The sequence below is a fragment of the Rhinoraja longicauda genome, chromosome 11, assembly GCF_053455715.1.
Source record: "Rhinoraja longicauda isolate Sanriku21f chromosome 11, sRhiLon1.1, whole genome shotgun sequence".
Lineage (NCBI taxonomy): Eukaryota > Metazoa > Chordata > Chondrichthyes > Rajiformes > Arhynchobatidae > Rhinoraja > Rhinoraja longicauda.
This window is the reverse complement of record NC_135963.1, coordinates 33,653,375-33,679,998: the sequence shown is the minus strand read 5'-3', so window position 1 is coordinate 33,679,998 and position 26,624 is coordinate 33,653,375. Positions and strand designations below refer to the sequence as shown.

The following is a 26,624-nucleotide window of genomic DNA, read 5'->3' as shown; positions in this document are numbered from 1 at the left end:
GGGCTCTCTTAACAATGTAACATTCTCTGTTTAAAGAAAAATACTACTTGCACCTTACCAAAAGTGCTGAAAGTGTACCCCCAAATTAAGCTTTTGCAGTTCGAGGTCTACGTTTAGCATACCTTTGCCTTTACAGTTTGCCTTTACCTATAAAACTCACTTTTTTAAACAATTGATGCACGTTTGCAGGTGGTTGGGCAAGTTATGAAACCCCAGGTAAACCATTTTCAAAACTGCACTATTGTCTCTCAATTCACCTTCCCAATTTCATAATTTCCTTGCACTAATTGCTTAGTTTTATCAATCACACAATCATCCTCCTTATGGGTTATCAAAATTAAAATGCAAATGTCTCAAAACACATTGAGATATTAACATTAAGGTTATGATCCAAATACTGACAACTGGTGAAAAGAAGCAAAATCCCCATGGTTTGATTAATGTTTAAATAAGTTTCCCGTCTGAAACCTTCTCGGTACTTTGTTTTTCCAATCTCCTTAAATTTACTGTAGTACTAAGATCCACTTTCTATAGAGAATGCAGTGAAGATTCACTACAATGGCAGGATTGCCAAGAGGAGAGATTAAGTAGACAGGAACTATGTTCTCCAAAAGTTTGGAAGAACGAGTGAAAATTAGAGTTTATAAAATTCTTCAATTGATCGATAGGCTAAATGCAGAGGAACATTTCCTCTGGTTGTGGAGTCTGGGAGCAGAGCAGAAAGATTTAGTGAAAGGCAATGGGCTGGAATTTTTTATTTGGAGGGTTGGAAGGTCAGTTATTGTCTTCATGCAAAACCCAGATAAGTTTCTGAATATTAAAAAAATCAAGGGATATGGGGCTGGTGCTGGAAAATAGACCAGCAATGAATCTTAATGAACAGCTGCAAAAAATGAACTGTTGGACGAACTCAGCAGGTCAGGCAGCATCTGTGGAGAGAAATGGACAGGCAATGTTTTGGGTCAGGGTCTTTCGGTCAGAAGGATCCTGATCTGAAATGCTACCTGTCCATTTCCCTCCACAGATGCTGCCTGACCCACTGTGTTCCTCCAGTGGGTTGTCTTATGCTCTATTCCAATATCTGCAGCCTTATCATATTTCATAATCTTATCTTATTATCTTATATTTATCATGAACATTAAAACAGTCTTGAGAAATTACATAATTTAGATTTTAAAAACAGGCATATGAAGTACACCATGTTACTCCAATGTAGAGATAATTGGTCTCATTTAACAAATTAAGAACCCTTCCCTAAAATCTAATTTAAATCAAATCACTTAACTCAAAACAAATAAAATCAGATAAATTTAGTTCAAACCACTTATTTCTTTTTATTGGTGCTTGAACAAGACGTGATAAAGTACCATTGGAAGTATTTACATACACATGGTCGACAAAGTGTTTTCAATTCCAATGAAACTATTACATAGGACTAGATGAACAAGCTGATGACCTCAAGCAAATTAATTGCCACTTTTACCATTTACAAATAGCCAAAACTTAAGACTAATAAAGTTGTCAAAACCCTACCCAGATATCAGCAATCAAGTGGCCTCAGCTATTTTTTTTTCTAAATACAAGAATAGACTATTTTTAGGCAGTGAAAATCTGATGACGGAAAACTTCTGGAGAATTCTGAATTCTGTTTTATAGAAATAGTGTTGAAAAAGCGACGAAAGTCATTAATTTACACACCTTACTTTCTGTAATCCTGTAAATTTAGCTACTATGCACTTTAAATATCATTGTCTATGAAGATCTTGTTTCTCATGAAAGTCACATTGCAAGTCTACATTCAGCGGAATTATGCTAAAATCAGATCTTCAATTATTTCCAGAGCTGAATCTATCCCAAAACACTAATAGATATTGGCCACCTGTTAAAGTTGACATACGAACTACAAATAGGAATGGATGTGTAGACTTGCTGGTTCTGAAAGAAGGCGTTGAAGAGGTTAAATGTGAAAGATCATTTGAAACTAGAACAATAATGCGATGTGTATTTTGCTCTGAAAATAAAAGCAATCCCTTACTTGCCTAACATAACATTACTTGCCTGTAAGATAACAGATTGGTAAAATTCAATAAAACCACTGTCCACTGTTACACCAGGTTGGCAATTTCTTGGTAAATTAAGTATCTTTTACAAATAATTAGTACTTTTCCAGAATACTTACCTGTTAACATAGCTGAAACCACATTTGGAGTTCTGAAGAACAGAGCTTCTGCCTGATGACACAAATGTAATTTTCTTGCAACCAAGTCAAGATTAGAGAGTGATATGAAGCCATAATAATTCTCAAGAACAGAAAGTAATTGATTATGAGGAATACACATAGTCTTGAGCTCAACATTTAAAAACATTAAAGAATGAAGGTTCAATGCATTAGTGCATTTAAGATAACAACTATTAAATGTTACTTTTTGGGTATGGGGCAAACTGATTAAGTGGAACTTCAATAACTGCCTGCCCCCACTCCAAGATGTGTAAAACTCCGGTTATTACTCTATTCATCCCCACAGGTGGATCCAAAATTACTGCCCTGAGCGATCATTTCTATAAAACCATGGCATTATCTCAATTTCTTACATTGTTGTAGTTTCCGTGGCAGGCTGACTCTGAATACAATGTTTGATCATAACTCGGTGCTGGCTCGAAGGGCCGAATGGCCTCCTCCTGCACCTATTTTCTATGTTTCTAACTCCTCAAGTTCTTTACACTTTGATACTTGTGCACATCTAGTCTAGTATGGAGTGAAAAACATTTCCTGAAGCAACCCCAAATAAAAAACACCTAATGCTGTTGCATATAATAAAAACCTTAGATCTAGAATTATGCAAGATAATTGAATCCTCTCAAAAGCAAATGGGATTCTCCAAGGTTGCAGATGGGCTTTTCTCCCCCCCCCCCATACATTTAGAAATAAAAGGGAAGACGCAAGTATTTTGTGATCTATAAAAGACATACAAGTTGGTGTACTAGTGATGGAAAAATGATTCTGGGAGGTGGGAGGCAGGGAGGGTTGGAAGAAGTCGCCCTTTGTGTTTTCATTACACTCAATATTGTGGAGTAGTCTTAATGGTTTCATACAGAGCTGACAATAAAGAGAGCTGCATGGAGTCGCAAATAGATTTAGGATACAATTACCCCCAAAATTTAGCATGCTCCTCCAAAGCTGGGATATGATTGGGAGCTGCCGAAGAAATTGAATCAGCAGAGTGAGGAATTTAAAAAAAATCATGGATTCCAGTTTCAACCAACTGGTTGAAACAAAAATGGCAAATATTTTATATTAACAAAAATGGCAAATATTTTATAGAGTCCAGGCCTTGCATGCTGATTTAGTGAAGCAAGCAAAGTACTTTGAACAAATGCTACCGAGGGATTTCCAATCTCTTCAATGTTTCTCTTAACAAGAAGGTCACCTGCATTTCCATGATGTGTTACTGGTGATCTGAAACATGAACAAAGACATTCTGTACGACAATTCTAAATCACATACTGTTTAGTAACTGCTCGCCTTACAGAGTTGAAAAGATAATAGATCAAAATCAACCCTCAAAAACATTATTATGGCTTGATATGCTCGTTGAATAAACCTGGGTACAATTTCTAACACACTTCTAGCAACAAAAAAGTTTAAGATTACATCAGCAAGATTTCATCAGGACATATGTCAGCTTTTTGTTTTAATGTTTACAACATATCAGGTTAATTTGCTCAAGACACTAATAACTTTAAAATAAGTTTTCATGCATTTTCCAGAAATTACTGAATTAAAAAAAATTGTAGATGCTAAAACATTATTTCTGTTTAGAACTTGAACGTGAGCCTGAGGGGGAGGATCCAGAAGACGATCCACTGCGCCTGCAAAAGACAAAAACATCAACAAGGTGTGCAAATCTGAGTTTAGTGAAACTGCATACATCTTATCAAATCTATATAAAAATGCATTGCATGTACTTTATATCTCAAACCTGTATCATCCTGAGGTTTAAATTCTACTCATCACATTTAAAAAAAGTATGCTTTAAAAATGATAGTTTCTGCCATCCTATTAAAATCTATTAACCCTGTACGCTAATCTTATTCTACAGATGCCCAAACCTTTCTGCAGACCAAGATCTTGAGTCAGAACGTCTAGTTTTTTTGCGGCCACTGGAGGATGACGATCTGGAGCGGCTTCGTTTTTTGCCTCTTTCAGAGGAAGTTGATGATTGAGAACTTGAGCGTGATCTCTTCCGTGGAGATGAAGACCCCCGGCGTGATCTAGAACTGGATTTTGATTGATTAGAAGGTTAGATTTACACCAACTAACATTCCAGAAGATTAAAGGTTACATTTGTCATGTGTTTTAATTTATTTGTTACTTCACAGTAAATATTACACCATTATAACCTAGCAATTAATCTCAAAAAGGAACCTACAGAAAGAAAACATGTTTATAGATTTTCACTGCTTTAGACAGGAAAAAAAACAAGTTTAGAAACACTGCATAGGTGCAACTATATTTAATTACCCTACAAAAGGCAGAACTAGCAAGAGACCAATTTTAAAATGGCATAATAGAGAAGACCTGGGTTCAAAGGTTTTCAATGCTTGGGATATCCAACTTGTTCTCCACTAATCCAACAAGCATGAAAGCAGCAGCTCAAACCAATTTATGTTAATTGTTTTTCCCCCCATTTGATTCATTTTGTTTAAATATCAGTTCTGAATTTCTAATTTTAACTGTTTCCTCCTTGATCTCAAGGAATGAGGGGAAAAAAAGCACCGCCAAGTGAAAATACATATGAACCAATGGTAACTGATATAAAGCTTGATTTTCCACCCAATTTTACATAATACATGTAGGATTTAGTCTTTTAATAAAGCATATTGTTCATTGTTATATTGTAAATATCACATGTCATTTCAGGCAACAATCATCATAGGAACTCCTTGGTTGGCTATGGGTATTAAAAAGCGAAAGATAATGGCCTTTGTCACTACTTGAAAATAAAATGGAACTACACGACAATCCATGATGCAAACGCTGGATTGGTTCCAAGTACAGCAGAGCCACCTACTGACAATAGACAATCGGTGCAGGAGTAGGCCATTCGGCCCTTCGAGCCAGCACCAACATTCAATGTGATCATGGCTGATCATTCTCAATCAGTACCCCGTTCCTGCCTTCTCCCCATACCCCCTGACTCTGCTATCCTTAAGAGCTCTATCCAACTCTCTTGAAAGCATTCAGAGAACTGGCCTCCACTGCCTTCTGAGGCAGAGAATTACAGATTTTCAACTCTGACTGAAAATGTTTTTCCTCATCTCTGTTCTAAATGGCCTACCCCTTATTCTTAAACTGTGGCCCCTGGTTCTGGACACCCCCAACATTGGGAACATGTTTCCTGCCAGTAACGTGTCCAACCCCTTAATAATCTTATATGTTTCAATAAGATCCCCTCTCATCCTTCTAAATTCCAGTGTATACATGCCTAGTCGCTCCAGTTTTTCAACATACGATAGTCCCGCCATTCCGGGAATTAACCTAGTAAACCTACGCTGCACGCCCTCAATAGCATGAATATCCTTCCTCAAATTTGGAGACCAAAACTGCACACAGTACTCCAGGTGCAGTCTCATTAGGGCCCTGTACAACTGCAGAAGGACCTCTTTGCTCCTATATTCAACTCCTTGTTATGAAGGACAACATTCCATTGGCTTTCTTCACAGCCTGCTGTACCTGCATGCTTCCTTTCCGTGACTGATGCACTAGGACCCAGATCTCGTTGTACGTCCCCTTTTCCTAACTTGACACCATTCAGATAATAATCTGCCTTCCTATTCTTACCACCAAAGTGGATAACCTCACACTTATCCACATTAAACTGCATCTGCCATGCATCCGCCCACTCAGACTGTCCAAGTCACCCTGCAACCTCATAGCATCTTCCTCACAGTTCACACTGCCACCCAGCTTTGAGTAATCTGCAAATTTGCTAATGTTACTTTTAATCCCTTCATCCAAGTCATTAATATATATTGTAAATAGCTGCGGTCCCAGCACCGAGCCTTGCGATACCCCACTAGTCACTGCCTGCCATTCTGAAAGGGACCCATTTACCCCCACTTTCTGTCTGCCAACCAATTTTCTATCCATGTCAGTACCCTACCCCCAATACCATGTGCTCTAATTTTGCACACTAATCTCCTACGTGGGACGTTGTTGAAGGCTTTCTGAAAGTCAAGGCACACTACATCCACCTTTGGAACTTTAGTAACTTGTCAGTTTCTTTGTTGAACTAAATTAAGGCACATGTTGCAATCAAAAGCGCTTGAACAATTGGTGGGGCAGAAAGCCAAACTGTAAGAGTTCTGCACCTCCTTTTTAAGAGCAGCCAGCTCTTGTACGGTCGGTGCCTAAGCATCAACATGACCCTTATGAGTGCCACCTTCCGTTGCTCATCTGTCCATTTTCCTAGTTACATCCTCAAAAAATTCCAGTAGATTTGTCAAGCATGATTTCCCCTTCGTAAATCCATGCTGACTCGGAATGATCCTGTTACTACTATCCAAATGCTCCGCAGTTTCGTCTTTTATAATCGACTCCAGCATCTTCCCCACCACTGACGTCAGACTAACTGGACTATAATTTCCTGTTTTCTCTCTCCCTCCTTTCTTAAAAAGTGGGATAACATTAGCTACCCTCCAATCCACAGGAACTGGTCCTGAATCCATAGAACATTGGAAAATGATCACCAATGCATCCATGATTTCTAGAGCCACCTCAAGTACCCTGGGATGCAGACCCAAGGGATCAGGCCCTGGGGATTTATCAGCCTTCAGTCCCATCAGTCTACCCAACACCATTTCCTGTCTAACTTGAATTTCCTTCAGTTCCTCTGTCACCCTAGGATCTCTGGCCACTAGAACATCTGGGAGATTGTTTGTATCTTCCTTAGTGAAGACAGATCCAAAGTACCGGTTTAACTTGTCTGCCATTTCCTCGTTCCCCGTAATAAATTCCCCTGCTTCTGTCTTCAAGGGACCCACATTTGCCGTAACTATTTTTTCCCTCTTCCCATACCTAAAGAAGCTTTTACTGTTCTCCTTTATATTATTGGTCAGCTTACCTTCGTACCTCATCTTTTCTCCCCGTATTGCCTTTTTAGTTATCTTCTGTTGCTCTTTAAAAGAGTCCCAATCCTCTGGCTTCCCGCTCTTCTTTGCTATGTTATACTTATTCTCTTTTATTTTTATGCTGTCCTTGACTTCCTTTGTCAGCCACGGGTGCCTCTTACTCCCCTTAGAATCTTTCCTCCTCTTTGGGATGAATTGATCCTGCAACTTTTGTGTTATTCCCAGGAATACCTGCCATTGCTGTTCCACCACCTCCTTCCAGTCAAATCTGGCCAGCTCCTGCCTCATGCCTCTGTAATCCGCTTTGCTATACTGTAATACTGACACTTTCGATTTTCCCTTCTCTCTCTCAATTTGTAGATTAAAACATCATATTATGTTTGAATTTAGAACTTAGCAGCAAGGGAAACTATATCACATTAAGTGTAGCAGCCAACTCCAGCTTTTTGTGTCTATCTTCTATATCACATTAAGTTTTGAGCTTAGTCATTGTAGTCATGGACCCAATTTATCTATGCCAACATGGATGCTTATCCGAACTAGATCCACTTGTGCCTGGCCCATATCCGCCCTAAACCTTTCATATCCATATACCAGTGTTAAGTGTTTTTTAAATGTTGTGATTGTACCGGCTTCTACCACTTCCTCTGGTAGCTCTTTCAATGTATGTGCCACCCTGTGAAAACATTTAGACCTATAACAAGATGTTCCAACTCCTATACTCAATACCCAGACCGATGAAGGGAAACGTACCAAACACCCGCTTCATCACCCTGTCTACCTGCGCTTCCAACAATGGAATTATGGACCTGCACTGCTTTGTCTCTGTTCTACAACACTCCCCGGGGCCCTACTACATACTACGCAAGCCCTGCACAGGTACCTCACTTATGAGAATTAAACTCCACCTGCTATTCCTGAGCCCCTTAAGATCAAGATTCCATTGTAATTGTAGATAACCTTCTGCACTGTCCATCTACATCCAAATTTAGTGTCATATATATATGCAAACTTACTAACAATGTCATCTACATTCACATCAAAATGGCCAACTTAAATATGAACACTGAACCCAGCACAGATTTCCATGGAACAGATCGTCAGTCTGAAAAACAACCCTCTTTCTCCACCCTGTTTCCTAGCCTCAAGCCAATTTTGCATCAGTTGGCAAGCACAGCCTGGATCCCATGTGATTCACCTTCCAGAACAGCGTACCATGTGGTACCTTGTCAAAGGCTTTGCTGAAGTCCATGTAGACCATACCTACCATGCTGCCCCCAATCTTCTTGTTCACCTCTTCAAAAACTCAAAATGAATTGGTGAAATGATTTCTCAGACACAAAGACATGCTAACTATCCGTAATCGCATTTCTAAAAATATTCTTTCTCTATGTAAATGTAGGAAAATAGCTGCAGATGCTGGTACAAATCGAAGGTATCACAAAATGCTGGAGTAACTCAGCAGGTCAGGCAGCATCTAGGAGAGAGGGAATGGGTGATGTTTCGGGTCAAGACCCTTCTTCAGTCTGAAGAAGGGTCTCGACCCAAAACGTCACCCATTCCCTCTCTCCGAGGTGCTGCCTGACCTGCTGAGTTACACCAGCATTTTGTGGTACCACTGGTGTAAGGCACATTGATCTGTAATTACCTTGGTAACCTTTCTTAAATAGAGGCACCACATTAGCCAACCTCCAGCACCTTACCATTTGCTATCAATAATACAAATACCTCTGCCAATGGCCCCACAATTTCTCGCCTAGCTTCCCACAATGCCCTGGGAAACATTTGATTAGGGCATGAGGATTTATCTACCATAATGCATTTTAGAACCTTCAGCAATCCTGTTCGGTAATGTGGTCTTTACCAGACATCATCACCGCCCTCAAGTTCCCCAACATTCATTTATTTCACCATGATCAATAGATGAGAAATATTAATTTAACATCTTGTTCGTTTCCTACGCCTCCACTCATAGAGGGCCACACTAATCCTCGAAGGGACCAATTTCTTTCTCAATTTAACCCGTAGTTCTTAATATACTTACTCTTAGGATTTTGCTTTATATTATCTGCCAAAGATATCCCATGTTCCCCTTTGCCCTCCTGCTTTCCCTCCAAATACTCTTAAACCACGTAGTCAAGGAATTCACTTGATCCCACCTACCAATATCTAACATACGTTCCCTCCTTTTTCTTGACCAGAGCCTCATTATCTCACAATTCAGGGTACCCTACTCCTGCCAGCCTTAGCCTTTATTTAAAAGGAACATACTAATCCTGAACTCTATCGTGTGTTTAAAAGCTTCCCACTTCCCAGATATCCACTTACCTCCAAATAATCTTCCTCCATCAACTTCGGAAAATTGCTGTCCAGTACCATAATAATTGACCTCGGCCCAATTTAGGATTTCAACTTTTGGACCAGTCCTATCCCCTTCAGTAACCATTTCAACACAGAAGATTAAAAAGGTTACTCTCACTGGTCCCAAAATGGTTCCCTCATCTGCCCAGTCTCATTTCACATGAGGTTGAGCACAGTTGGGCTGCCTACAAATGATTTAAGAAAATGCTCCTGAACGAACTTAACAAAGACGTACAGGTATGTAGGTTAATTGGCTGGGTAAATGTAAAAATTGTCCCTAGTGGGTGTAGGATAGTGTTAATGTACGGGGATCACTGGGCGGCACGGACTTGGAGGGCCGAAAAGGCCTGTTTCCGGCTGTATACATATGATATGATATGATATGATAAATCCAAACTCTTCCAAGCCTTTGGCACTCTGGCAGTCTCATTTGATACATGCAAAATAAAAACCCCACGCTATTTCAACCCATTTATTCTTGCAGCTAATATCAGTCCCAACGATGCCATGAGTTCAATCTGCCTAACGTGCCATGCCTCTTGCATTGAAATAAATGCATTTTAAACCATCATACCACCCTCGTTTCCTGCCATGCTCCAGTCTACAGAAACCTGTTTTCCAACTTTTATATTTGCCTCAACCTCATCTATTTCAATACTGCATTGCATCCCACCCATGTTTAAACCCTCCCAATTCCCACTGGAAAATCTCCTTGCCAGGATTTTGGTTCCTCCTCCATTCAGGTGCAACCCATCTCACTTGTACAGGTCACCGCTGCCCAGAAGTGGTCTGAATGGTCCAATAGTCTGAACTCCTGCTACCACATATTTCCCTAAACATTATAGTTAATTTTGCCTTTATTTTTTTCCGTTAATTGATAAAGATTGCGCAACATGGATCTTAATATGAATTTGAGGAATCAACTTGAAAAATGTAAAACCAACTTTTAAAAATACTATTTTGATGATATTGACCTGGAACGTTAACTCTCCCCTCATCCTTCCCTTTTAATTGTCTTTGTGGACAAACGAGAAAATTACATCAAAAAGGTAGTCAGCATTCTCATTCTGATTCAATTTTGATTAATGTTCTGCAAAAGCAGTCATGCAACAATATAAAATAAAGCAGCGCAACTTTTTTTGTAACTTGAAGCTATAAAATGTCAACAATATTTATAAAATCTCACTAATTATGTTACTAAAACATGGAAAGCTGGAGCAAAAGTAATTACAAAAACTATCCCACACTTAAAGTATTATTTTTTTAAATGGAACACAATAACTTTCAATGTCAATGTCAATGTGATCCTATGCTTTTAAAGGTCAAGTGCTACAGATGAACCATTTAAAAAAGGTCCATTTATAACAGACATTTATTTGATTGAAATGCTCCATGCAATTTAATGCAAATTGATCTCTTATGTGGCTGAGACCATGGTGAGGTATGAAATGTACAGGTCAGAACAGTTCCCCACATCTTATTGACAAAATAAAATGAGTAAAATGAAACCGGTGCATTGCTTTGAAAGAGGTCCAAGTTTGCTCATACATAATGCTGTGTCACATAATTAAATAAGACTGATTTGATTATTTCAAATGAAGCTTGGAATACGTGACCTTCGGCCCGAGTGCACACTGACCATTAATCACCCATTCATATTAATGTTGCCCCACTTTCCGATCCACTCCCTATACATTAGGTGCAATTTAGAGGACAATAAACCTACAAACCCATTAGTTTTACATTAATGTTTAATGTTGCCCCATAATAAATGAAAAACATCAAACTAAAGTATAGATTAAATATTTATGTATACCCAATTATTTACTACATACAATGTTGAAAATAAAACAAATGTAGAGAGAGAGCGAGAGAAAAGAAAGAATCTGAACTATCTGACAATGAAAAAGTATTTAACCAAAATATAAAAAGTCTCAGAACCTATGTTTTACAGCCTATGTAATATTCATGCAAAATCAGGAGAATGATAGTGAAAGATGACCTTCAACAATTAAACTTTCTTAAAATCCTTGCAGTCTGTTAAAAGTTTAAGAGTCTTTTTGTATGTCCAAAATGAGATTTCACACCATCTTTTCAATGGTGAAAATGAAGAGTTAATGCTGGGTGCTTAAGTTCACAGGTCATTAAAAATGTATTATTCTATGAAAATCGTAGATACATGGAATATTAAGCTTATATCTCGTCTAGAAAAATGTGTGCAAAAAATGAGGATGTTATTGGGTCTGGAGGATTTGAGTTAGAGTGGATGGATATTCTGGATCTTTTTTTCCGTGGAGTGTAGTAGACTTGATAGATAAAATTATGAGGGGCATAGATTAGATAAATAATCAGTATCTTTTTCCCCAGGGTAGGAGTGCCTAAAATCAAAGGCATATGCTCAAGGCGTGAGGGGAAAGATTCAAAAAGGGACCCGAGGGGCAACTTTTTCCACACAAAGAGTGGTGTTTAGATGGAACAAGCTGCCACAGGAAGTGGTAGAGGTGGGTACACTTACAATATTGAAAAGATACATCGTCAGGTACATGGTAGGTAGGTTTTGGAGGGATGTCGACTCAGCGCAGGTAAGTGGGACTAGTTCGGTTGCGCAACTTGATTGGCACAGATGAGTTGGGCTGAAGGGCCTGTTTCCATGATGTGCAGCTATATAACCCCATGAACTCAAGGGGGATAATGTTTTCAGCCCAACTCATCTGTGTCACAACTACACAAAGCTTTTGTTGTCAAGTTCCAGACATTGCACAGTAGAAAGAATATTAGTACTTTAGGGTGAACATTCATAAATAGTATTAGCATGGTGTAACAGTTCAATTTATAAACAAGAGATTCTTCAAACCTGTTTGCTTTTGGTTGAGGTTTCTAAGATTTAGAAAATAAATTATATGGGGGAAACCTATGCTGTTGGCATTCTTTTTGTTTTGGGGGGAGGGGGGGAAGAAAAAACCCCCAAAGTCCTCAGGAGAGAAGGAGCACCATTATATGTCATTTAAATGGTAGGAGAGGGTGAGAAAGAGGAGATGAAGGCGGGGAAAAAATTACATGGTCAATCACAGAAGCAAATTTATCTTAAACTGTAACTGGGATAGAGATATCAATTCATGCAGAAAATTAAAGTGATGGCATAGTACATTGACTCCTGTGGGCTATAAAATATCTTCAAGCGGATGCAGTTGTAAATGAAAATGTAGTCTTATTTAAGCGACAATGGCACTAGTTGTGAAATGAATGTCACAAGGAGCTAAGAAGCTCTTCCCCAGAAGTACTTTTGAAACTCTCCTAGGAGGAGAGAATGTTACCCCATTCACCTTGACTTTGACCGGGGTGATCTAGATTGACCTCTGGAGCTGGAACGTGACCTGGATCTGGAAGTAGAAGAACTTCTGGTCCGGGATCTGCAATAAAATGGCAATAATTTCCAATGCAAGTTTAAAATTCATATAGCATTAAAAAATGGAATCAGAAGTATGTTTCAATTTCACATCTACTAAAATCAACTCATTGCAGTTAACAATTACTGACAAAAGAAAACAATCAAATAGAATTGTCAAGCTGAGAGAGCAGTGCACTTAAACTCTCTGCAATATGGTTCCTTACATAAATGTACACCCAAATCCATCAAATTAAGGATTTAATAGAACATCAATTGAACATCCACCTAAAAATCTACTGCATTGTTATTTATAAAACATTAAATAGAAAACTCAATTTTTTTTTATCAATCAGAAAAAGCTGCTGAAATCTCAGAGCCAGTTATTTTTCCAAAAGTACACAAAACGTTGTTTCCCTTTAACCACTTGGAAACACACACAATTAAGACTTAGTTTCGGACTTTTGGAAAAATGCTATGAGAAAGATACAGAAGCAAAGTCCTTCATTTCTCAACCTTATTTTCTTCATTTTTTTAACCATTTACTTTGGCTCCATTATAAGTTGTTTCTGACAGCAAACTTCCATAAGTAAATTACTTAACATAAAAAACTGCTTAAATGATCATATGAGTATGGCCTTATCTCCGCTCGCTTTCAGTGGCACTTTTGACACAATGAAATTAGTTATATTCAAAATTAACATCTCAACTTTCCAAAAATCATTTCACAATATTAAATGGTCAAATACTAGTTTTAATGGCCTCAAATAATGAAAATTAAATTATAGCATTAGTGTCTTGCTTTATTCGCATAAATGATTTTAAGCAAAGCACATATAAATAACAAGAGATGGCAGCCTCAAAATGAACAACATGTGTTATATTTCCAAATAATTTAGAAAGCAAGTAGCAGATGAAATTTAACCGGATAATCCAAATAAATTTGGGAGCCAGGTACCATAATAATTAATTTCTGAATGAGTTGTCACAAGTAGGAAAAACCCTGAAATTTCAAAATTAGAATTTTATAACAAAAGCCCCTCAGATCCTTTGACAATAGGAAAGAGACAAACTAAAATGAAGGTTGATGTACAAGGTATTTATCAGATGTCTTAAGCGCAGAATTTAGCTCCAATATGCAATCAATGTCTGCAAATAACAAAAAATTAAGTAACAGAAAAAAAATTGGAGATGGGCCCAAAGTCGCCTCAATTATGCTTTTGTTTGAAGTTTTCAATGTTCATAGACGGTTTAACACATCTAACTTTCAAAAGAATTTCAAAAAATGGGCTTTTTTCAAATTGGAATCTTTAACAAGTTAACAGGACATGAAGCGACTGCAGATAGATATAAAAAGACCAATGAGTGACACTTGGGTGCTTTGATGTAAAAGAAGCAAAGAGCATTTTCATTCTACGTGTGACGAGAAAAATAAAAATGTGACAACAGTTAAAGTGAGATTAGTACATATTCAATAAAGGAGACAAATTCTAAAATTAAATCTGACAACTTTGGAAATTAAGACAAGCTTTACGACCCAATAAGAGTAAGTCGATAAAGCACAATTTATTTTTTACCCTTAAACAGTTTGGAATGCATTTTATACTGTAATATTTAAATGACCTCATAGAAACCATCTAAAAGTCATCTCCTAAAGGAAGGAATGTAACTTTTGATGCAAGACTTAATTTTTTTGTCACATGAACAAACATTTAAAAGAAAGAAGTTAAACTGATACTGACATTTTGCCCGGTGTCACCCTTGACCTGTACCCGTTTACCTGGACCTTGAACTGGAATGAGCAGTGGAGGATGATGAAGATCGAGAGGAGTGCGACTTGGAAGGACTCCTGCTTTTTGTGGGTTTCTTTTCATCTTCACTTGTATCCAGATTGTATTTTGAGAGATCACCATCTTCATCATCATCTTCATCCTAAGAAATATTGAAAAACTATGCCTTTCATATATGTAATTGACTTTCAAATCTTGTCAATTCCATGCCATACTTCAATTTTTCCATAGTCACTTCCAAACAAAAAAGCTAAACCCTAAATACACTAGCTTAAGACAGCCTTCTTAGACAATAGACAATAGGTGCAGGAGTAGGCCATTCAGCCCTTCGAGCCAGCACCGCCATTCAATGCGATCATGGCTGATCACTCTCAATCAGTACCCCGTTCTTATCACCTGTTAAGAATCAGCTTTCTTTTGCAAAAGCCAATAAAGGAAACCTGGACTGCTTCATAAGATATAGTAACAACATTCACAACTCAACTGGAAGTAAAAACTTTGAAATGAACAAAACATGTTGCAGCAGAAATTAAATTGTCTTAAAACAACTGGAGACAAAAAAAGCCCCCCCCCCCCCCCCCCCCCCGGGAAATAAAGATTTAAATTTCAGGTTCCAAAGGGTATTGCTAGGAAAACTATTGACATGCTAAAATCATCATCAAGGACAAATTGTACGTGGCATTATCTTCCATATGCACACTCCTGAGATTAAGGTTGTGGCTTTTACTTTGACACTTGATAAAACTAAGCAATGAGACCCAATTTCCATCTAAAAAGATTATCTGGAAAACAGAATAGTACTCACATCTAGTTTGTATTTGGAGAGATCCCCTTCCTCATCATCTTCATCATCATCTTTTTCACTTTCAATTTCTTCTTGTAGTATAGGTTTGGGTCCACCTAGCTTTCCACGAAATTTCTTCTTTTTCCTTCCAAACTAATTTTGAAATTTAAAAAAAATGATTAATTGATAACTAGTTTTATGTTATCCCACTTTTGCATCTACTTACTAAATACTCGGGGCAGAACACCTGGAGGAAACCTATGCGGTTATAAGGAAAACGTGCCAACTCCACACTCAGCAGCCAAGGTCAGGATCAAACCCGGGTCTCTGATGTTGTGAGGCAGTGGTCTAGTTTAGAGACACAGTGTGGAAACAGGCCCCACCAAGTCCTCTCGGACCAACGAGTTTTATCCCACACACTAAGTACTATTTACAGAAGCCAAAAAACATACAAACCTGCGTGTCTTTGGAATGTGGGAGGAAATTAGAAAAAACTCATGCAGTCAGAGGGAGAACATACAAATCCTAGACAGCAGGTGAGGTCAGAATTGAACCCGGGTCTCTGGCACTGTAGGGCAGCAACCCTACCACTCCGCCACTGCGCGACTTGATTTTTTTTTTTCCCAAATGGTAACTTTGCTAATACTTTATAACAATATTGAATTAAATCTTAGTGAACCTCTGGTCAAAATAAAAGAAACACGCCAACAGGAATTCTCTTTCAAAGAGGAATTAATTTCAATACACAAATACCGATGAGTAAAAAAAATCTCTCTCATCCCATCTTTTGGAAAGACAAATTGCTGGAGAAACTCAGCAGATCAGGCAGCATCCCTGGTGAACATGGATTGGCGACGTTTCGATTGGAGACGCTTCTTCAGACTGCACATCTGGAAACTTCTACCATCTCAAGGCAGGAGCGAGGGGATAGGCTTCTAGAAATTACGTGAAGTAGAAACTGGTGCTGGAGAGAAAGACTAGCAGAGACGGAGTGGCTAAGGACAACGGCAAAATTAAGACAAACTGTTACAAGATGCCAGCCTTGGCCCTCCCAATTATTTAACAGGGAAGTAAATCTGCGAAGTGAATGCACAAAAGGCTAATGTAGAGAACTACCAACTAAAGGTCAAATGCCACTGCAAAGTCCAACATTCAGCTCCAATAACCCTTGAACCAATACCAGAATTGGTCGAACCATGACTAGCCATCCTAAGAAATGTACCTTCAGGAAAGAGACTTGTCATTCCCACTGAGTTTTCCTGCCTGCAAGTTATTATTTATTCTTTATTCATAAAGTATAAAACATATTCAGAAAATCAATATGCTCAATGCATGGGTAACATGATTAAAAGAGCACCACGGGTAGGGAAATGGAAGACCCAGTCGAATTATTACCATGGTTCCCTGCAAAGAGAGGGGTGGGGGAAGGTAGGCAGTAGGACCCAGGAGTCAGACCATGTGCTGTAGGAGCCTACATTGTGCGGGCTGCGGGCCTGGAGCAGAGTCTGGAACTCGGGTAAGGCAAATTCCAAATTGTGAAGCCAAAGGAGGCAATGTAGATGGAGGGGGAGTGGAGAAATAGGTGCGAGTCTAGGTGGGGCACAGGGGAGGAGGAGAAAGGGTGCTGAAAGGGAGAAGAAAGTTCATATTGTTGCACTGTAATACTCAGTGTTATTCTTCCAGTTTATGTCTGCCCTCACTAAGACAATGAAACCTAGGACAGAAAGGTCAGCATGGGAATGGGAGGGGGAATTAAAATGGTTAGAAACCAGGAGATCCCTTAGACCGTGGTAGACCGAGCCTAAGTGTTCAGCGAAACAATTGTCAAGTCTATGCTTGATCTCACCAATGTACAGGTCGTCAAATTGGGAACAATGGACGCAGTAGATGAGGTGCACATGAACCTGTCTCACCTAGAAGGACTACTGGGGTCCCTGGATAAAGGAGTGGGTTTAGGTACAGGAACAGGTGTTACATCTCCTGCTTCTTAGATTGACATTCATTTAAATTAATTACATCCCAACCGTCATTAATATTGGAGTAACTTTAGCAAATTCATTATAGCAGTTCAAATGGCTACCCACACCATCTCGCCAAAGATGGAAAAGCAATACTCTGAATGGGAATATGTATCTCATTAAAAAACAGAAGCAATGCCAAAAATATAGAGCAGATCATAGGTTGACAACAGCTTTAGCAGAACAAGCTAGCAAATGGTAGGCTTTTATTTTTAGTTAAGTGGAACACAAATGTAATACAATTGGAAAAAAAAGGCAGAGGAAATGCAGATGGCATGCAAGATTGACAATGGGCCAAAAAAACAAACTAAAATATCTGCCCGCACGTCAAAGAAGTGGCCATGCTAAAGAGATAGGAAGGAGGATGTTATTACTGGTCTCTTACTCTGCTGCAAAAGAACAAGGTTGGCCATGAAATTACATTTTAAGACAAGAAGTTCCTCACCTCATCATATTCGTCATCAGATTCTTCACGCTCAATGTATTCCACATTTTCTCTTTCATTAAATCCACCTCCATATCCTGTAGGGAAATGAAGTGATATGAAAACATTTAAAAATTCTAATCCTAAACAATCCTTCAAATTAAGTTCAGCATCACATGTACAAATATTAGACTAAACTGTTAAAACTAAACTTAGACACGTTCTGTACCCATTTCCTAAATAATGAGGCCAAACATTTAAACAAATGAAGATTTGATTGTAAGTTAATAAACTCCAAATGAAAGATCATGTAACAAATACAAATCAAGAGATGAATTTAAAATTGCTGCAAAGCTGATTTCCATTTTATGTTCAAGTTACATTTATACTCTACTCATGGCAATACAATTACAAGGTCATGGATCTAAGCATGTGTGCACCTACAAGTCATCAAACATGATATATGGCCCCAGAAATTCAGTTACGCGAACTAACATTTTATTCGAAAGTTACTTTCTGGAAAGGCGATATATAATATTCTAATTAGTCACATGAAAAAAATTAAGCCTCACTTAACCAGAGAAAGGGCATTTCTATAGCACTATTAATGTAAAAATCATGTGGAGGCTAAACAATGTACACCTAAACTAGTATACATTAGGAGGAACGAGAAGTGCTTGGTCAAAGATGGGAATTTAAAACAGTTGTACAAAAATTTAAAGTTCAGCATTATTCATTGAAGCAGTGTTGCTATATTATATGCATATGAAAAATGTGATTTGCAAATGGTGTTCAGATCCACATCTTTATTTTTTTTTAAATGACTATCAGGTTAGACACAATTACAATCTGAAGAAAATTAAATGGTAACAACCAAACAAGAGTTCACAGTCAGCAATCAAGTCCAATATATTAATAGTTTTGAAAACGGTTGCGGTAAGAATTCCCTGAAATTCTTTTTAATAAAGGTACAATTTACACATTCCAATCTTACCAGTCCTTTCTTCTAATTTGGCATACTTTGGAGTGTTGCACATGTTACACTCTGATCTTCTTGCCCAATTCACATTTCCACAGCTAAAAATAAATTTATATCATTAATTACAACACCAAAATAAGTGTGGATTCTATGTTTTGTTTCAGGTAAGTGAAACAGAGTGTTAAATTAGTACACAAGCTCTTTCTCCAAATCAGAATTTGAGAATCGTTATACTTCTATAGTGAAAGTGCATAAGCATGCCCTACTTTTTCACAAACGTATATAACTAGAATTACAGAGGACATGTTACTTTGCAAATACTGTGGCTTTTTGTACTAAAAATATGTATATTAATTTTTCAAAGTGTAGGAAAGAACTGTAGATGCTGATTTAAATTGAAGGTAGACACAAAATGCTGGAGTAACTCAGCAGGAACGGTAGCATTTCTGGAGAGAAGGAATGGGTGACGTTTCGGGTCGAGACCCTTCTTTATTCCTTCTCTCCAGAGATGCTGCCTGTCCCGCTGAGTTAATCCAGCATTTTGTGTCTACCTTTAATTTTTCAATGTACTGCATTAACTCTTACGTTTTACACTGCCAGTCATTAGCACTGAAAAGGCCACGGCTTTTTTCTGCAAGAGTCTTTCCAATTTCGGTTCCTCCAGCCTTCATTAGCTTTGCTTCACATGTTCTTTCTTAATTAAAAAAGCACAAAATATAGAATTAAAAATTTCCCAAGTTGAAATGTTATGATATATATGATATCTTGCATTGCATTGCAAGTTACCATTCAGTCATAATGCATGACAAGATAAGTATCTGGCCAGTAAAATCATAAAACAAGGTTCATCCAATCAAAGCAATAAACAAGAGACATGATACAGGAAAGTTGGTCTAAATTAGTAGCAGTCGTGTTAGATATTTAGACATGGTGGTGAATAACCTCAGTCTGATCACTTTTTAGTTAAAAGACAGCACAACTGTCCAAACAAGCCACCTAATTAGGCATTTTCAATACAATGATGCTCATTTTCATATCTTCAAAAGTAGAAACAAAAAAAGAAATAAATAGCAAGTCACCGCTATTATTGTTCACACAATAACAGAGCATATTCTTTATTATGGAACAATCTCACTGTACATGAGGAAGTCTGGGCTGATTCAAAGCTGAGTCTCTGAATCACCACTGAAACTTGTTTCTAGTTGTTTCAAGCATAGAATGTTCCAAACCAAGCTCTCCAAGAGAAAAATATTTGATGTGCACAATCAGCAGTGGTAGAAAATTGGCTAAGTGACCTGCCAAATTACTACTACTGTTATAGGGCAAGTCCACATTTAATATTTAGGAGTTATTTAACAACCAAAATGTTCAGAGTTCAGAACCAGCATGTGCTAGTGAGTATGGCAAGTCATACTCGAGCCAGTATGGCAAGGCAAGAAAACCTTGGATGATGAGAGAGCCTGTAAAGTTTAGTTTAAAAAAAAAGCATATGCAAGGTTTAGGAAAATCAAATCAGCCAAGGCCTTTGAAGAATATAAAGCCACCGGGACTCAAGGAGGAAATTAAAAGGGCCAGAAGTGACCACGAAATGTCATTGGCATGTCAGATTAAAGTCAAGTCCAAAGTTTTTTATACATACATTAAGCAAAAGAGAAATTCGGGGAGAAGGTCAGAATGCAAGGATAAAAGAGGTAATTTATGTTTGGAGTCAGAGAATATAGGGTGCTGCACTAAACATTTAATTGCATCTGTGGTCACCAAGGAGGACATGGAAGATAGTGAGAAAAGTGCACAGTAAACTAATATGCTAGGGCAGTTTGAGACCAAGGTCTTTTGAAGAGCATTAAGATGGATAAGCGCCTAGGGCTTGATAAGATCTATTTCATGTCATTGAGAGCGCCAAGAGAGGAGACTGCAGGGATGAAGATCTTTGTATTTTCTATGGCCAGGGATGAGGTCCCAGAGAACTGGAAAGTAGACAATGTTATTGAAACAAGGAACTGCAGATGCTGGTTTACAAAAGAAGCCAAAGAGCTGGAGTAACCCAATAGATCAGGCATAATCTCTGGAGAACATGGATAGGTGACGTTTTGGATCAGGATCCCTCTGATGATATTCCCTTGCTTAAGGAGGGAAAAAAGGACAATCCTTAAAACTATAGGATATTGATCCTTGCATCAGTGGTAGGAAGCTTTTGGACAGGATTCTTAGGTTTATACATAAGATACATAGATATGGAGAATTGAGGAATATGGATTCTGTGCAGGCAGATGAGGTTAGATTATTTTGACCTAAAATTTGGCAGATATAGTGGGCCAAAGGGCACATTCCTATGTTGTCCAAGTTCAATAGGATTTACTTGCATTTGGAAAATAATGAGTTATTTGGGGAGAGTCAGCATGACTGTGATGGGCGGGTCATGTCTTAGAAACTTGTAGAATGATCCAGAAGATTAAAATGCATGAGCTTTGTTAGTTTCGATTCAGATTGAGAATCCCCAATGGAATAAAATATTGAGCAGCAGTTTAATCAATATTTTATCATAATTTACGACGACTCCATAACTTTTGATCTCATTATACCTGACAACGATGAGAGAACTGCTCTCCTTGCAAGAACAGAACACAAACATGAGCCAAAAATAGTTAGGAAACCATAAATGGTTCATACACCATCCATTTACTTTTGGGCTTACAACTAAAGTCACAAGCACAAGCTAAAGTATAGCTAGAAAATTAAAAGAAAAACATATGATACCAAAAGTGACAAATAATGAGACCGAATTCTACTTTAAAAAGTGACAAGCGGGACTACGTCTGTAATGGTGTAAAATTGTTCGATTTGCCCTGACCGTGGATGTCAGAAGAGCAGGAGAATCATATTTACATAGTCATATAGCATGGAACCATGCCCTTTGGCCCATCTTGACCAAGATGCTGCACTAGTTACACCTGCCCTTGTTTGGCCCATACCCCTCTACGCATAATTTAGTTACAAAGCTGTGAAATTAGTTCCTTAGGTTAGCATTATGCAAAAATGTTCATGACCACACGGGACAGGCAAATAATGTAAAAGGCTTACTCAAACAGGATGGCTATGTCAAGTCAGAACAATACATATTTGGACGTTAACGCTAAGATTGATTGGTTGGGTTAAACTGCCTTTTCCATGCTGTAACTTATACATGTCCAAGCCTGTATGCTTCCCATGGTTGAAGAGCAAGCTGAAACCCCCTCCCTGCCCCCACTATACACCCTCCGTCAGAGCAAATGCATCCAGATAAATCACTATCACAAGGTCTGAGGAGAATTTTTTTTAACCATTCAATTATTTGTAAATGGATCCAAAGAGATCTATAATGACATGGATGAAAGATTAGCGACACGGATCAAACCTTGTACCACGTACCTTTTCCACATCTATTACAGCTTGTTCTTCTTGCAAAATTGACATTTCCACATCTAAGACACAATGTAAAAAGAATGAGCAAATAGCTTGGTTTTAAATAGAACAGTATTTCCATTTAGAACTTCTTTTTTTGGAAAGCTCTTATTACAATTCAACAGTTTTAGAATTTCCATACATCAATTTCTTGTTTCAGTTTCAAACCAAATGTTTAAAAGTGCATATTTTCCAGAACCAACCTTCACTGTTCTAGACAAGTAACTTTACCACCAGAAGATTATAATTTCTTGAGTCAGGTCAGGATGAATTAAAGCACCAGGCAACAAGCAGCTTTGGAACAATTAACTACTTTGTACTTGCTCTCCTCAATACTCATCTCAGTCAAACATAATTAATTAAAAAATAGAACAAACTGACATTTTTAAAGTAAAAGACAGAATGACATTAGTACACCAGTAGTGTAGGAGAATAACTGCAGATGCTGGTACAAATCGAAGGTATCACAAAATGCTGGAGTAACTCAGCCGGTCAGGCAGCATCTAGGAGAGAAGGAATGGGTGACATTTCGGGTCGAGACCCTTCTTAGTACACGAGTATGTCAACTGAGGTGTCAAATGGAAAATTAAGTTTAGATTTAATTTGCAGGCGAATCAGGAGAAGTAAAGTTTCATTCAGTCGCCATGTTAAAAAGGTGCATGTTTAAAAAGAAACAGTTGGTATTGAAATGGATTGAGGAAAACTCAGCTTCCTCAGTGTGGAATTGGTCCAATTTGCTTGGAGGATAAAGGAGGATGAAATCCAGAGCTTATTTTATGGCTGGTGGAAAAGATTTTATTTGCTCAGAATGAAAGCTATTGATAGACAGAGTTGTGCTTACACCCAATTATAATTAACAGCTGCAGAAATGTACTTTGAAATTCAGTACTATTTCCACATCAGCAATTGTCAACTCTGGCAAGTTAAAAAGGAATTTCCCTTAAGATTCTGAACATTTTGTATCTGTTTACTTCCAAACTTTTTGGACTATTCCTGTAGTATTGTTATCAGCACTGGAATTCTACTGCCCACATTGGAAGAATTAAATATGCGTGTGCAGTTCACTAATTTCCATATTCACTTCACAGATTATGCGCAACAAAAGAAAACTGGGACAAAAATGTGAGGAACAGAATACTGGATAGACATAGGGAGGTCAGCAGTGAGAGAGAGAGAGAGTAAACTTTTCAGGCTGAGGATACCTCTTCATGACAGATTAGAAGTCAAATTTGTTTTAAGTTGCAAGGAGGAAGGAGAACGAGTATGTTGATAGACTGGAAACTAGGAAAGGTTGAATGGAAGTGCCAACTGTGTGTGGATGGTGAAAGCTTGTTTATGACAGTTGATCTGTCCAGAAATGTAAGTAAAATGACGAGAGTAAAAAAAAAAAGAAAATTGCTGGAAATGAAACAAACTGAGAAGTAAGTCACCACTGATGCTAGAAATCTGGAATCCTTACTTATTTTCACTCTCCATAGCAGCGAGCAGCATTTGCAGAGAGAGACTGCAGAGAGGGTGGTCACGGTGGCGCAGCGGTAGAGTTGCTGCCTCACAGCAAATGCAGCGCCTGTGACCTGGGTTCAATCCTGACTACAGGTGCTGTCTGTACGGAGTTTGTACGTTCCCCCAGTGACCCGCTTGGGTTTTCTCCGTCATCTTCGGTTTCCTCCCACACTCCAAAGACATACAGGTTTGTAGGTTAATTGGCTTGGTAAATGTAAAAATTGTCCCTAGTGGGTATAGGATAGTGCTAGTGTGCGGGGGTCATTGGTCGGCGCGGACCCGGTGGGCCAAAGGGCCTGTTCCCGTGCTGTATCTCTAAACTAAAATGAAACTAAAGTTGCAGGTTGATGATCCTTTATTAGAATTGAACAATTGTGATACAAAATGGAAAAGCTGCTGATTTCAATAATTTCAGATATGGTCACAAGAGCTGTCTGGGATATCATCGTGTCTCTTGACTTTGCAGTATCAAGTGGTCGGTTATTTCTTGATATCATATGGTGATAATCGCAAGGTGAAGGATAGCCTTTGTGATGTTGGAAATCTCAGGAAACCTCCAAGATACACTCCCAAAGAATGTTATGAGGAATTGATAAAATACAGAGACAATTTCCTCAAGTAGCAGGCTACTTTTAAATGGTTACCACATTGTTGTATTTTCTGTAATCTAACTGCCTAAACTGGAGAAAAATAGACCTGCAATAGTAAGCCCAACTATGACATGTATGTGTTCTATATACTGTACATTTAATTACTCAAAGTTAGCTGGCACTAATCATTAATAAACATAACAATCTAATTTACTATTACTTTGTGTACTATTTACTACAATTTATTAGTACATGAAATAACAATATTTCCTATGTAAAACAGAATAAAGCGTTGTTGTTAATTTCAGCAAGGAGGTAGCACCAAGCAGAGTAACGACCCCATAATTTGCACAATAGTCGGCGGATGATAATCAACCTAGCTCAAATTTGCAGGTAGATAACCAGAGACAGTAATGAGAAAACATCTTGAATAAAAAAACAAAATGTATTGAAGGTAATTACAGCACCTCAGAGTTGGGAACGCTAATTGCATGCGTGACAGCGATTTCCAAAGATAAAAACCTATTGTAAAAGCCTCTACACAAAGCAGATCTTATTAAAAAATAAAATTAATAATTTTCTTCGAACAGTGGTACAATAATCGCTTTAAGAAGCGTAAACCTTTAAAAATCGTCACTACGTGTTTGATGAGAATTGCTGAGTTTATTGAAGTACTGACTACTGCCAAGTAGTTTATTGAGCGACTTGGCGAATCTTGTTACAGGTCCTCTTCCCATGTTTACAGACGCCCAAATTATAATAGCCACACATCCGAACGAACCCACTGGGAACCGGCGGAATGGATTTGCGGCTGCTATGGGATGCATCGTCTGCCATGTGGAAACCCGGTTCGCGGTGATAGCGTTGTATCTTGCAGAAAAATCCGAATGGTCGAGCTATACGTCCCGAATTAACTACATGTGGTTATAAGTTGGCCTACCCTTTTATTTAAACATATTTTCGGGCGACCACGTATTGTTCGGGGTGCGAAGAGTTGTCAGGAAAGGGAACCGGTCAGAGCCGGGCCGGGGGTGGGGGCTACACAGCGTATATAGGCCCAGAACAGACCCTTCATCCACCTGGCCTCGTCTCTTCAACATCACTTTCCCGCAACTCCACCTCAGCCCAGCCCGGCCCAGGCCAACTCTAACCCAACTCCAGCCCAACACCGGCCAACCTCGGCCCGGCCCAACTCCACCCCTGCCCAACTTTATCTCGGCCCAGCCCGTCCCTCCCTCCGTCCGTCGGCATTCAGACGTCTTACTTTTTATCGGGGCAGATCCAGTCGCCGTCGCTGACGCGAAAGCTCTTCGCCGACATCTTTTCCGCTTCCATTGAAGAGGCGGATATGGGGCTGGTGAGGCCCACTCGACAGAGAGTGAAAGTAACCTTCAACCGGGCTCAACGACGACAAATGCTCGCGTCCCACTCGGCTAGTGTCCGGGGAAGACGCACATCACCCTCCTCCCGAATTTACCCGGCAATCTGCCTCGTCCACCGGGAGTAAAATGTCAGAGTCGGGTAAGCTGCTCGATCACAGGCCACAGAGCAACACGGTGGTGCCGCCGCACAGCTCCCCGGGATACAGGAGGACCAGCTCCCCGGGATACAGGAGGACCGGCTCCATTCCCAGTGCTGATTGGCTGGCGCTCCCACAGCAGCCCCCAGCTGTAGCTTCAAGAGATCATTAGGTTTAAAGGTACAAGGATTTCAGAAAACACAAATTCATTTTCATCAAAATAGACAACATTTCTTGATATATAATTAGCAGTATTACTTTTTCAAAGTATATACATTTTTTCTCTGGTAGCTATTCTAACAGGGAATCCAAAGCTTGCTTTGGACATGAATTGTAAAGGGTAGTAAACAAACAGGAATGGCAATAAGCAGATCAAATACATTATATGCCTATTTTGTAAATGCCTATATTCTCTCTTCGGTTCAGGGGTTATCAGAGATGGACAAAAAAAGCCCGTGTTGTCATCAATATCTCCATCTTATATAAATGGGTAGCTAAAAAAAATAATTGTCGATCATGTATTACACAAGGAAAACTATTTAAATGGGAAATTGTCCATTACAATATCTGTAAGGGATACCCCATTTCCCCTTGAATCATATCCAAGGCTAGGAAAGAAGCAATAGACAGGAAAATGATCATTATGGAAAATAAGTTGGGGTGCCGCAAGGCTCAGTGTTAGGGCCTGTTATTTACAAT

At 38.8% G+C, this 26,624-nt stretch overlaps 1 protein-coding gene across 2 annotated transcripts; it reads right to left on the bottom strand.

Moving 5' to 3' along the window:
• Positions 1 to 1,325: 1,325 nt before the first annotated feature.
• Positions 1,326 to 25,972, bottom strand: zranb2 (zinc finger, RAN-binding domain containing 2). Of its 2 annotated transcripts, XM_078407349.1 has the most exons (10): positions 25,671 to 25,972; positions 22,281 to 22,333; positions 19,458 to 19,566; positions 18,888 to 18,970; positions 17,915 to 17,991; positions 15,473 to 15,604; positions 14,658 to 14,809; positions 12,816 to 12,902; positions 4,111 to 4,278; positions 1,326 to 3,870 (listed from the first exon to the last, which is right to left on the bottom strand). In XM_078407349.1, the coding sequence occupies exons 1-10, from the start codon at positions 25,739 to 25,741 to the stop codon at positions 3,807 to 3,809; spliced, it is 996 nt and encodes a 331-aa protein (XP_078263475.1). In that variant the 5' UTR covers positions 25,742 to 25,972; the 3' UTR covers positions 1,326 to 3,806. The 2 variants fall into 2 exon arrangements, with proteins under 2 accessions (XP_078263475.1, XP_078263476.1); XM_078407350.1 differs by lacking the exon at positions 22,281 to 22,333.
• Positions 25,973 to 26,624: the final 652 nt, after the last annotated feature.

Bases quoted from the DNA above. Each gene is read 5' to 3' on its own strand.
- zranb2 (XM_078407349.1), bottom strand. From the start codon at position 25,741: ATGGAAGCGGAAAAGATGTCGGCGAAGAGCTTTCGCGTCAGCGACGGC. The intron at 22,334-25,670 runs GTAAGACGTCTG...ATTGTGTCTTAG, and splicing joins TGGATCTGCCCCGATAAAAA to ATGTGGAAATGTCAATTTTG. The intron at 3,871-4,110 runs GTTTGGGCATCT...TGTCTTTTGCAG, and splicing joins AGATCTTGGTCTGCAGAAAG to GCGCAGTGGATCGTCTTCTG.